This window comes from Giraffa tippelskirchi, chromosome 1 (assembly GCF_054371585.1).
Source record: "Giraffa tippelskirchi isolate mGirTip1 chromosome 1, T2T-mGirTip1v1.2.pri, whole genome shotgun sequence".
Lineage (NCBI taxonomy): Eukaryota > Metazoa > Chordata > Mammalia > Artiodactyla > Giraffidae > Giraffa > Giraffa tippelskirchi.
Window position 1 is genome coordinate 26,193,635 of NC_137275.1, and position 13,850 is coordinate 26,207,484.

Here is a 13,850-nt window from a genome sequence, read left to right on the forward strand (position 1 = left end):
GGTGGCAAGAATAACACAGGAGAACTGTACAAAAGAGATCTTCACGACCCAGATATTCATGATGGTGTGATCACTCACCTAGAGCAAGACATGCTGGAATGTGAAGTCAAGTGGGCCTTAGAAAGCATCATTACAAACAAAGCTAGTGGAGGTGATGGAATTCCAGTTGAGCTTTTTCAAATCCTGAAGGATGATGCTGTGAAAGTGCTGCACTCAATATGCCAGCAAATTTGGAAAACTCAGCAGTGACTACAGGACTGGAAAAGGTCAGTTTTCATTCCAATCCCAAAGAAAGGCAATGCCAAAGAATGCTCAAACTACTGCACAATTGCACTCATCTCACACACTAGTAAAGTAATGCTCAAAATTCTCCAAGCCAGACTTCAGCAATATGTGAACCGTGAACTTCCAGATGTTCAAGCTGGTTTTAGAAAAGGCAGAGGAACCAGAGATCAAATTGCCAACATCTGCTGGATCATCGAAAAAGCAAGAGAGTTCCAGAAAAACATCTACTTCTGCTTTATTGACTATGCCAAAGCCTTTGACTATGTGGATCACAATAAACTGTGGAAAATTCTGAAAGAGCTGGGAATACCAGACCACCTGACCTGCCTTTTGAGAAACCTGTATGCAGGTTAGGAAGCAACAGTTACAACTGGAAATGGAACAACAGACTGGTTCCAAATAGGACAAGGAGTACGTCAAGGCTGTATATTGTCACCCTGCTTATTTAACCTATATGCAGGGTACATCATGAGAAACGCTGGGCTGGAGGAAGCACAAGCTGGAATCAAGATTACCGGGACAAATATCAATAACCTCAGATATGCAGATGACACCACCCTTATGGCAGAAAGTGAAGAAGAGCTAAAAAGCCTGTTGATGAAAGTGAGAGAGGAGAGTGAAAAGTTGGCTTAAAGCTCAGCATTCAGAAAACTAAGATCATTGCATCTGATCCTATCACTTCATGGGAAAAAGATGGGGAAACAGTGGAAACAGTGGCTGACTTTATTTTTCTGGGCTCCAAAATCACTGCTAATGGTGACTGCAGCCATGAAATTAAAAGACTCTTACTCCTTGGAAGGAAAGATATGACCAACCTAGAGAGCATATTAAAAAGCAGAGACATTACTTTACCAACAAAGGTCCATCTAGTCAAGGCTATGGTTTTTCCAGTAGCCATGTATGGATGTGAGAGTTGGACTATAAAGAAAGCTCAGTGCCGAAGAACTGTTGCTTTTGAACTGTGGTTTTGGAGAAGACTCTTCAGAGTCCCTTGGACTGCCAGGAGATCCAACCAGTCCATCCTAAAGGAGATCAGTCCTAGGTGTTCATTGGAAGGACTGATGTTTGAGCTGAAACTCCAATACTTTGGCCACCTCATGCGAAGAGTTGACTCATTGGAAAAGACCCTGATGCTGGGAAGGATTGGGGCAGGAGGAGAAGGGGACGACAGAGGATGAGATGGCTGGATGGCATCACTGACTTGATGGGCATGAGTTTGGGTAAACTCCGGTAGCTGGTGTTGGACAGGGAGGCCTGGCATGCTGCAATTCATGGGGTCGCAAAGAGTCGGACACGACTGCGCGACTGAACTGAAATGAACTGAACTGAACTGAGGTTCTTACCAATTCTGAAATTTAATATAATTTGTGACTCTTGAATGAAAATCTTATGTTTTCCACATCTAGTATCATACTTTCTTTCATTTTCTCTAAAATACAATCCATCGGTTCTCTGATAAAGATAATTTTAATAATGTGTCTTCTTTTAAAAATTCTTTTGCTAAATTATTTCACTTGATTTTTGTGAACTAGATCTTGGGATAGGCAGAGAGCCTTTGATTGTACATTTTCGTGAGGAAAAAGGTCAGGATAAGTGTGTTAATTAACTCAAGGTCAAGTGGTGAATTAATGATTGAATCTGGTAATCTTTCCATAAGGTAATGACATTTTCCCGAAGAAATTATTTAAGTCAAAATTTGAGCCTTTGAAGCTCTGCAGTTGACTAGATTAAAGGAATATATTTAAAAAAATGAAAGCTATGTTTTGGATAAAATAAATTAAAATAGGTTGAAGAGAATTTCAGTGGTTCTCAACCAATGTAATTTGTCACCCAAGAAAACATTTGACAAGGTCTGGAGATAGTTTTGATTGTGACATCTTAGGGTTGGATAGAAGAAGGGCGGGGGGTGACACTGGCATTTTGTGGGCAAAAGCCAGGTATGCTGCTAGTCATAATACAGTGCATAGCATCCTATAACAAAGAATTATCCTGCCCCAAAATGCTAGTAGTGGACAAGTGGAGAAACCCACTAGACATTTCCCACTCATTTTAACCAGAACGTGTGTTTCTTTGATCAGTGAGGTAAGATATATTGAATATAAGATATATTTAAGCTTTTATTCACCAAGAACTTTTCGTTCACTTGAAATAAACTTATACCTGCCAGAACTGCTAACTTTGACTGCAAAGGACTACCTTGCAGTTGCAGTGGCCCTGCCTTTTGGGCTAAGCTTTCTAAACTCTCTGTCTCGGTTATTAATTCATCCTTTGCCTCTCCCCTGTACCTTTGGCATCTTCCTGTCAATTATCTTTCATAATAAAGATGAAAGCAAAATAACTCTCTTTTCTGTACATATTGACTAATGGTACCCTTCCCTTTCTCAGTTTAACATCTTTGAAGAGTAATCTACAGTTATTTGCACATGTTTCATGCCATTTCTATTTATCTAGAAAGATATTGTTAGTGCTTTTTGGTTTTCAAATCTAATGCATATATTTCAGTTTTATTTTTATTTCTCCATCAGTCCTTATCCCTGCTTGTGCTCAGTCATGTCCAACTCTTTGCAACCCTAGGCACTATAGCCTGCCAGGCTCCTCTGTCCATGGGATTTTCAAGGCAAGAATACTGGAGTGGGTCTCCATTTCCTTCTCTAGGGAATCTTCCTGACCCAGGGATCCAGCCAAAGTCTGCTGCACTGCAGGTGGTTCTTTACTGCTGAGTCACCACATACAGTTGATCAAATTTTTCTAGAAAACTTCTCTCCTTAGTTCTGGTGCTGTTCCTTCTTGATCCTTTGAGGGCTCTTCTCTTTCTGCTCCTCTATGATACTGGGTTTTTTTTCAGGATTGTATGCTTAATCAGCTTTTTTTCTTTTCACATAGTTCTTTCTAACAGATCCACCTCCATGGCTTTAAATACCAGTTCATTTTTCATGACTCCAAAATTTAGAACCTGTAGCTTTGACTTCACTCCAGGGTTCCGGATCTAATATCCATCTGCTATTTGTAAATGAGACACAATCATCTCGGATTCAGAATGTCTAAAACTGGATTTTTCTCCATGCCTATTTTATTCAGTTTGGGCTGCTATAATAAAATAACATAGACTTGGTGGCTTGTAAACAACAAACATTTATTTTTCACAGTTCTGGAGGCTGCTAAGTCCCAGATGAAGATCTCTAGCAGATTCAGTGTCTGGAGAGAGCCTGCTTCCTGGTTCATAGACAGCTATCTTTCCACTGTGTCCTCACATGGCAGAAGGAGCCAGGGAGCTCTGTGAGGTGTCTTTCATAACGTCTGATCCCAAACATGAGGGCTCCACCCTCACGACCTAGTCACATCACATTAGAGATTAGGTTTCAACATAACAGTCTATAGCAATCCTCAACCTGTTTGTCTTCTTGTATACCTTATACCTGCGGTTGGTACCACAATCCAGCCAGTCACTCTAGTCACAAACTCTGGAGTCATCCTAGATTCCTTTTACCTCACCTCTTACTCTAGCTTATTAGTCACCAAGTCTTTTTTGTTTATATTTCACTTCGTGGATATCTCTCATGTTCATTTTTTCTTCTCCATACGGTTATGCTGCCACCACCTTCATTTAGATGTGTCTGAATCACCTGTACCTGTATTAAAGGAACCTTTTCAAAGTGAAAAAAAGATGATCACAATACTTCTCTCCTAAAACTTTTCAATGACCCCATTTTAACTATGTGAAAGCGAAAGTGTTAGTTGCTGAATCATGTCCAACTCTTGGTGACTTCTTGAGCTGTAGCCTTCCAGACTCCTCTGTCCATGGGATTTTCCAGGCAAGGATACTGGAGTGGGTTGCCATTTCCTTCTCCAGGGGATCTTCCTGACCCAGGGATGGAATCTGGGTCTCCCACATTGCAGGCAGATTTGTTTTTACTGTCTGAGCCACCAGGGAAGCAGATCCAAAGTAACTAACATGGCACTTAGCCATTTGTGACCTACCGGCCCTCCAATCTTTTCTTCCATCACGATCCCCACCCACCCTCCAAAGAACTAGACAAGTTATATTATTCATGCCATGCCTTTTTATAAGTTGTCTCTTTCATTTAGAATGCCCTGGGTTGTTACAATTTTATTTGTCTTTTTCTTAAAAATTAATTTTGTTTTTAATAAAGTAATGCATATACACACATTTAAAAAAATCAAATAGTGCTAAAAAGGTCTTAATATTGAAGAGCAGATCTTTGTTCCTGCCTTCCTGGCTCTTCACCTTGCTAGAATCAACCACTTTTAACTCTTAAGGTGCTTCTTCTGTATTTACTTCTGTATTGCTAAACCATTTGTTTGTAATACTATCTCTTGACTTGTCAAGTTTAGACTTGTTAAGTTTCTCTTCTCATTCCAGTATAGTTACTATAAGGGTAATACTCAAAACAATGATGAGCACTGCATAGATAATGATTAATTACAGCTAGTTACTCTACATGGTCTATGTTGGCTAATTACTGGTCTTGATTTTATGACACATTTGATAGCCTAGTTGGTAAAGAATCTACCTGCAATGCAGGATACCACGGTTCGATTCCTGGGTCAGGAAGATCCGCTGGAGAAGGGATAGGCTACCTACTCCTGTATTCTTGGGCTTCTCTTGTGGTTCAGCTGGTAAGGAATCCACCTGCAATGCAGGAGACCTGGGTTCAATCCCTGAGTCCCCTGGAGAAGGGAAAGACTACCCCCTCTAGTATTCTGGCCTGGAGAATTCCATGGACTGTATAGTCCATGGGGTTTCAAAGAGTCAACATGACTGAGCGACTTTCACTTTCATCAGTATTTACATTATCATTACCACATAAATATTGTCAACTGCTGAAACAATATAATTGTGTTATCTTGATAACTCAGTATTTGTTTTCTAGAAGTTATTGATGTTTTAAAAAAGGACTTATTACCTATTAAAAAGTCACCATAATTCCCACCTTCTCTGTGAAGTTTTTGCTGGTATCAAGTTGATTCTCCACCCTGTGTTATTCCCATGCTACCTCCGTTCTGCTTGTCACACTATATCTTATAGATTTGTGTGTCTATCTTTCTTATGAGAATATGAGTTCCTTGAAGGTAGTGATAACATCTGTTGTCTTTGAACATTCAGTGTCTTGCATCAGTGCCAAACCCAAAATGTTTAATAAATATCTGTTGAATTATGGATGGAACAGGAGCGTCCTTTCTCTTTGAAGCAGCCTTCAATATTGAGTAGGTGCTTTTGTGAGCACTTCTCTGATTTGTGAGTCCTTCCATATGGATCACACACTCAGATTCCTGTCAGGGTCTAGGAAGTTAAAATAAATGAACTCAGCAAACCTGATGGAGTGTGTGGCATTTAAAGAGGTCACGTGCTACTAGGTTCCAGCTAGTTGTTGCTATGAAGGCGTTTCAGATCCGTGTTGCCAGACTTCCGCTTTTTAAATAGAAGCAGAAAAATCCAGGCTTGATATGAACTATCATGATTCAGTTTTAAAAAACTATGCAGACCAAGTAAATTGGTCTTCAGAATCAAGCTCGATTTGGCTCATGACCACCAGCTGATGAAGATTATTGCATGGGAGTAGGAGGAACTGTGTAACTCATCCCAGAGCCTTGAGCTTGGTGTCTGATTGGCCTGAGAATGTCTAACCCAAGGGGTCCTCCCAGGGGCTCTCCCTAGTGGAATTTCTTTGCCAGCTGATGCCAGCGTGTGCAGTGAGCCTTAGCAGAAGACAGCCAGGGCACAGCCTACCAGAGTGTTTGGAGGCCCCAGCAGGCTTTCCATGGAATCAGGACTCCCTCTGTCATGTGGGAATAAAAAATGTTGTGTTAAATTATAAAGTGATAAGGGAAGCAGCTCAAGAAGACTAAAAGTTGGACACTATCTGCCAAGCCATGTGTGTATATTTTCTTATGTTAATTTACATTTTACAATACTCCTAAGATGAAGATATTGCCATCCTTAGTTTGCAGATGGTAAATCTCTGAGATTTAGGTTTTTTTTTTTCAGTTTCCATCATTAGAACAGATTAACTGCAGAATTAATGTCTCTGATTCTGCCCATGAAGAAAGCCTATACGTGGGATTTTAAAAATGATTTAAACGTGTTTGATACTAAAAAAGGATAAAATTTTCCACTGAACATTGACATTGGGATCTTTGAACTTGATGTTTGTTTTGTATGTTTATAGATTAATCTAAGATCGCTCCTCTATCAAGATTTGTTGACTATCCCTTGTGCTCTGTGTTAAATAACAGGATTTCAGAGCTGGGAAATATACAATTCCTGTGCTTGAGAAGTCTTAAATGACTGTTTCTGGTTTGTTCTAAGTGTGAAAGGAGGAGCCAGGTAATAGGGCTAAAGGCAGAAAAATATATAGGAATTTGGTATCCAAATTGTGCCAAATTGTGTTTTTTTCTTGTTTTTAATTTGAGCTGCTGCTTTTTTCTTGTTTCAACAAACAGAATAGTCAAGTAGAAAAATTAGAAAGTGAAAATTAGGATAAATAAGGAAAAATTCTCCTAAACATGTGGACAACTCTCTACTTACTTACCCATCTTTTTTTTTTTTTTTTTTTTTTTACTATTTATCTATATGGATATTTTTATATTTATCACAAACACATGCAGAAAAAAACACTCAGATCTCACTAATTACTATTCTGTAACCTGCTTCTCTTACTGAGGGATATTTTTAAATGTTTGAAAATCATTTTTTATGACTGAAGAGCATTTTATTACATGGGAGTATTTCCTATATCTTTAATCAGTTCTCTATTGTTAGATATTTATGCCAATTTCTATGTTTTTTATAAGCCATGTCACATGGAGAAATTTTGTAGTGAAATCTTTTTATGTATCTTAATTTATTGCCTTGGGAAAAATTGCTAGAAATGAGATTACTGGATTTAAGCACTTGTACAGTTTTTAAGCTTTTAGCTAAAAGCTAAAAGTCCTGATAAATTGTCCTGCGGAAGAGTAGTAATAATTTGCCTATCATCAATGGATATGAGTTTCTATTTCTCTTCACTGTTTCCAGTGCTAGGTACCACCTCTTTAAAAAAAAATTTTTTTCCCCAATTCAATAGAGATAGACAAGACTCTCTGTTTTGAAAAACTCTTTTTGAAACTCTTTCAGCCTTTGAACTTTCTGGATTCTATTGTTATCTGGTATAAGACTATCACTTTGTGTTTTGGTTACTTGGTTGGCTGATTACCTGCCTTAGCAGTTTTGGAAGAGTTTGAGGGTAGAGCATTTCCTGTCCATGGGTCTGTTTTGAGGGTGTTTGTGGATCTTTGTTGAGCTTAATTGTACTTGAAGGACATGTGCAGTTTAGAACCTTGTCAACCCAACCAGTGGGCAAGCTACTCTATTTCTTCAAGTTATTCTGTTCCTACTAGTTACATAATAATGAGTAATTTAACTGAGTACTGATTAAATGTCAACACTGCATTAAATGCTTTGCATACTTAGCTGGTTGGAGCCTCACAACAATGCTCTGAAGAAGAGATAATAATTATCTCCATCTTGCCAGTGAAGAAACCAAGAGGTTATAAAACTTGCCCATAGTACATGGCTGTTAAGTGGCAAAAACAGGTTATGAACTCAGGATCATCCAGCTCCCAAGCAGTTTTATCATTCCTCCTCTGCCCTCTCCTCTCCAGCTTCTTACTATAGATATTTAGAAGTATATGTAAAAGTAGAGACAACAGCAGAGTGAACCTTGACATACATACCACCCAGCTTCAACAATGATCAATATGAGGACAATCTTGTTTCATCTATGCCTTTCCCTCACTGCCACACACCTGTCTTCCCTTGTTGGATTATTTTAAAGCGAATCAGGGATACATTAATGTCCTTAATAAGTATTTAAATACATATCTCTAAGAGATATAGATTCTGTTTTTAAAATCTAAACCACAATATTATTATCACACTTGACACTCTAACAATTTCTTAAGATTGTCAGATTCCCCTGATTATCTCATGAGTGATTTTTTCTGTTTGTTTGAATCAGAACACTTGCAAGGACTACTCTTTGTATTCTAAACTTTCCTAACTTCAGCACAGTGTTCCTTTCCTCCCCTTGCTTTTCCATGAGGCCTGTCATTCTCAGAGACAGAGTTACTAAGCTGGAGGAACTTCAAATTTTAAAATAGTTCCTATGAATTGAATATCTAGCTTGCATCTCCCCAGAAGGAAGCACACTCAGTAATTAAAACTTGAGAAGCACTGATTGTGTGAAGACCAGTGGAGAAAATACATTGCCACATGGGTTCATTATCCCTCCCCGCTGAAGCTCACCAGTGTATATTCATCAGGTGGCTGAGAACTCCCTTTGTTCTTCTGCTCATAGGATAAGGCTCTATCACAGCTATGGCTAAGTCTTCTCACTTATGGGGCCAGGTCTCATCAGATATAAGCTATGTGTGTGTGTTATTTGTTCAGTCAGGTCCGACTCTTTGCAACCCCATGGACTGTAGTCCTCCAGGCTCCTCTGTCCATGGAATTTCCCAGGCAAGAATACTGGAGTGGGTTGCCCTTCCCTTCTCCAGGGGATCTTCCCAAACCCAGGGATTGAACCCAGGTCTCCTACTGTGTAGGCAGATTCTTTAATGTCTGAGCCACCAGGGAAGCCCAGTAAGTGATACTGGCTTGAAAATTCTGTCTTGAGCCTTGAGCTTAAAAAGTGAGACATGCTGGCCTGGGTGCCCCTTCCATGCTGCAAGAGAATAACTTGGAAATGGGAGCCACAGGCTTGTTATTTTCATAAATGATCGAGACTTTGATAGGGTCTTTTGTCTTGAGCATGTTTTCAAGGTTTCATGTTTGTTTTGGTTCTGTTTTGGACTTGAAGGTCTAGTGATCCTCCACTGTGTTCTGGCAGATGGGAATTCAACCAGAAGTCCTGAAAAGGATGGCCTTCTCTGTGGAGATCATGCAGAAAACTGCCCAGGTAATGTATAACTAGTGATGTTTTTGTCTTTCATCAGCTTTGTATTCAATCTCAGAAAGCTGACTTTCCTAAATTTTAAGTTGCTGATAATACAGTAATCATAAAACCAGATAGTTTTTTGAGCACTTGCTAATGTACCAGGCACTGGGCTTTCCATACAGTAATGCATTCACTCTTTGCAAGAACTCTATGAGCTAGTAACACTTTTTACTTTATTTCAAGGTGAAGCTAGAAAGAATATGTAATTGCCAAAGGTCACACAGCTGGTGTTTTGCAAATCTAGGATTCACACTCAGGTCTTTCTCATTCCATCATAGATGTGCCCTCCAGCTTCTAGCATCATGTGATATCTTGGACTAGATTCATAGAAAGTTGGCACATTCTATTCAAATTCAAATTTTATTTTCTATTTTATAACTACAAAGAAGGGAAAAAGGCAACAATTTTAAAAACAAAACATATTTTACCTTACAGATGCCTGAATTAGTATTCTCAAAGTTATTAGTCTGAGGCAGGGGTCAGCTTTAGCAGAGTCAGATAGTAAAAACTGAGGCTTTTGTGGGGCTTGTGGTCTTTGTTGTAGCTACTCTGCTCTGCCATTGAAAGCAGCCATAGACACTATGCAAATGAATGGCTTTGGATATCTTCCAACAAAACTTTGTTTTAGAGACACAAGCTGTGAACCAGATTTGGTTTTTAGGTCACAGTTGACCGACTTCTGGTCTAAGGTCTGTCTGTCATTTATACACTGTGTGGTCTGATCGTCTACAGGGGCTGTTTCTTATTTCAGAACAAAACACAACACAACATAGGCCAATTCTGAAGGTAGGGCAGAGTGGGCAAGAGCCTCTGGAAACTTCTCTGAGCTGCAATGGTGACCTGGTGTAAGTGCTCCTTTCCTAGTGTCCTGGGGAGGTTGTAACTGAGCCAGGAACACGCTGAGCAGGTCGTCCTGATGTGAGTCATCAGTTCTACCCCAACTTTCCCCTTTCCTCCCTCCCATTAGTGGGTGGTCTGGAGAGTGCCTATGGGCCGTGGAGTCCACGCTGCCTTAGGTCATGATGGTGTGGGTCTTGTCACCTTTGTAGTGAGAAGGACAAAGCCTACTTTATGTGTGTGCTTTCCTTCAGTCTGGTTTCAAATGTCTTAAATGACATTTTCACATTTCCTTTGGGAGACTATTCTGTAATCTGATGATTGACAAGGTTACAAAATATTACTTATCATCCTCCTAAATGTATTTTTAAATTTTATTATTGTCATGAGAACTTTTAACAACATTTTAAGCGTACAATACAATATTACTGGGGCTTCCCAGAACCCACCTGCCAATGCTGGAGACTGAGAGGCCTGGGTTTGATTCCTGAGTCGGGGAGATCCCCTGGAGGAGGGCATGGCAACCCACTCCAGTAATCTTGCCTGGGAAATACTATGGACAGGGGAACCTCCCAGGCTACAGTCCATATGGTTGTAAAGAGTCGGAGACAACTGAAGTGACTTAGCATATATTATTAACTATGGCATATAATGGTGGACAGCAGATCTCTAGAAATTATTTATCTTACAGAACTGAAGCTTTATAACCCTTGAACAACAAACAAGGCCTCTCCCCACCACCCCTGGCAACCATTCTACTCTGTTCCTGTGGATTGGGTAGTTAGATACCTCACATAAGTTGAATCATGTATTACTTGTCCTTCAGGGACTGGTTTATTTCTCTTATCATAATGCCCTCCAGGTTCATCCATGTTGCTGCATATTGCAAAATTTTCTTCTTTTTCAAGATTGATTAATATTCCATTGTCTGTATATACTGTATTTCCTTTATCAGTTCATCTCTTGATAAGTATTTTGGTTGTTTCCACATCTTGGCTGTTGCGAATAATGCTACAATTAACGTGGGAGTGCAGCTTCTTTTTTAAGATCCTGATTTCAGTGCTTTTGGATAAATACCCAGGAGTGGTAGTGTTGGATCATATGGCTGTTCCACTCAAAATTTTTGAATAAACTCGTTGCTATTTCCATAGAAGCTGTAGATTGCCCTTTCAGTCTATAAACTGTTTCTTTCCTAGCTTGTTTAAGGTCACAGGTAAGCGGAGTAGCCTGACATGAACTTGGAAAGATTGGCTCTGGAATGTGTATTGTTAATCCCCATGGTAATATTGTAGAATCACTTTAGAAGACCAGAATGCTCAATACATGAGAAAAATTCTGAAAAAATAAGTGCTTGAAAGTGCAAATGACAGTAGTTTCTTGAAAGAGAAATTAATGTAAAACAGGAGCAGATTGTCTCTGTTGGGTAACTGTGTGACCTTGAGAACTTTGCTTAAGCTTTCAAAGACTTAATTTGTAACCTGTAAAATAAAGTAGTGACTTTCAGTGGTCACCAACCTTTTTGGCACTAGGGATTGATTTCATGGAAGGCATTTTTTCCACAGACTGGGGGTGGGGGTGTTGTTTTGGGATGATTCAATTGCATTACATGCATTATGCACTTTGAAAGTGAAATAGTGAAAGTGTTAGTCAGTCAGTCATGTCTGACTCTTGTGACCCCATGGACTGTAGCCTGCCAGGGTCCTCTGTCCTTGGAATTCTCCAGGCAAGAATACTGGAGTGGGTTGCCATTCCCTTTTCCAGGGGATCTTCCCAACCCAACGACGGAACTCAGGTCTCCAGCATTGCAGGCAGATTCTTTACTGCCTGAGCCACCTGGGAAGCCCATCGTGTACTTTATTTCTAATCTAATGCCGCTGATCTGACAGGAAGTACCGGTCTACACGGTGGAGGTTGGGGACTCCTGAATTAAATGATTTTTAGGAGTCCTTCTTGTTTCTAAGTGATTTCAGGATTTTACTTGCCAACAGCCCCAGTCTTTAAGCATTCCATTTTTAGTCTGTCATTTTCTATCTTGAACGAAACATTTATTTAGTTTGTCAGTACTTATGAGCTACCTACTATACAAGAGGCCCTGTTCTAAGTTGCCAAGGATGCAGCAATGAACAAAATGATCAAAGATGAGGTCACAAAGGTAATAGGAAAAAAGAGGTAGATATCATTTACTGAGATGAGGAAGGACAAGATTTGAGGGGGTGGAAATCCTAGGTTCCATTTTGGAAGTGTTAAGTTGAAATGCCAGTTAGACATATGTTAATGAGGCAATTAGCATGGAAGGAAGAGATCTGGGATGGAAACAAATTTGGGCATTGTTATCATTAAGCTGTTTGAAGCCAGGAAACACCCAAAGAAGAAGAGGAGCAGGAGAAAAGCTGAGAAAGTGTTGCACCTCAATGCATTGCAAAATTTAGATGGAGTTGAGGGAGTTGAAGTCAAACCAGCCAGGGAGAATGAGCAAAGGAGGCATCACAGGCACTCTTGAAAAACAAAAAGAAATGCAGCTTTTTTCCTGTCCATTCTTATTTATTTCCTAGCCAAGAATGATTTTAAATATATGAAATACACTCAAATCTCAACACTGGATTCTTTTTTCTTCCTTTAAAAGGGCTAGAATGAAAAGCGCAGCTATAAGTGAATGTCCACTCCTGTAAGCTCACAAATGGTTGACACAGTCCTTTTGGGTAAAAGACTTGCTGATGAGGCCTGATTGGCCCTCTGTATAAACATATTCTAGAAGCCCAACAGGGTAACAAGCACATCTGTGAGATTTATTTTTCTTTTCCTGGAGAAATAGACCAATTCACATTTTGACAAGAAATGGCATTGAATGCAAGACAAATGGGAATCCTCAATTACAATACATTTTCTGATGTTGCACTTTTTCAAGAGCATCCTGAATTTACATTCCCCTGTCCCACAGAGATAGTTGGCAAGGTAAGAAGAAAAATTAACTTAAAAAGTATAAAATCTTCTTCCTCCCCTCTTGGTTTAAGAAGGTTGTAAAATGAAGAAGTCCCTACTGGGAAGATGTCTAAAATGTTCAAGTCTCAGACTGTACTTGATAGTCTAGGAGGAAACTTTTCTGCAGATTCTGGTGTGACCACTTGAACTCTTCGGTGCATTGGTTGTTTCCCCCTCTTTTTAGGTCAGAGATCTGTGTGGAGAGGTCAATTTATAAGGATTTTTTTCCCCTCCTCTCTCTCTTTGTTAACACTGTTGGGACTTCTATCTCAACATTTAAAAAGTTGAGAAGTTTAAAGTGTTAGTCGCTCAGTCGTGTTCGACTCTTTGCGACCCCATGGACCGTATCTTGCTATGGTTCTCTGTCCGTGGAGTTCTTCAGGCAAGAATACTGGATTAGGTAGCCATTCTCTTCTCCAGGATATCTTCCTGACCCAGGGATCGAATCTGGGTCCCCTGCATTGCAGGCAGATTGTTTACCATCTGAGCCACCAGGGAAGCCTGAATTTAGTTCCCCCCTTTTAAATCTCTTACACAGAGATTTAACTGTGTATCTAACTAAAGGTTTAGAGATACAAGAGGTTATAAACATTGTAATGAGTTAATTTACCAAAAAAGCATTATCCCAGTAATTGTATATTACCCTTAGAGTTGATTTCAGAAGAGTTGCTAATGTTGATATCATTTGCAAAGTCATTAAATAGATTTTTCATGAGCATTATAGGAATAGGTAAGGGACAATTTTATGAAAAT

General features: G+C 39.6%; 1 protein-coding gene across 3 annotated transcripts in view; it reads left to right on the top strand.

Moving 5' to 3' along the window:
• The window catches only part of BTC (betacellulin), a 49,747-nt gene that overhangs the window by 17,436 nt on the left and 18,461 nt on the right, over positions 1-13,850 (top strand). For 2 of the 3 annotated variants that reach the window (XM_081498053.1, XM_081498309.1), the window contains exon 2: positions 9,144-9,242. In XM_081498053.1, coding sequence (XP_081354179.1) covers positions 9,144-9,242 — 99 coding nt within the window. The remainder of the gene's footprint in view (positions 1-9,143; positions 9,243-13,850) is intronic. The other variant, XM_081498132.1, reaches the window with a different exon arrangement.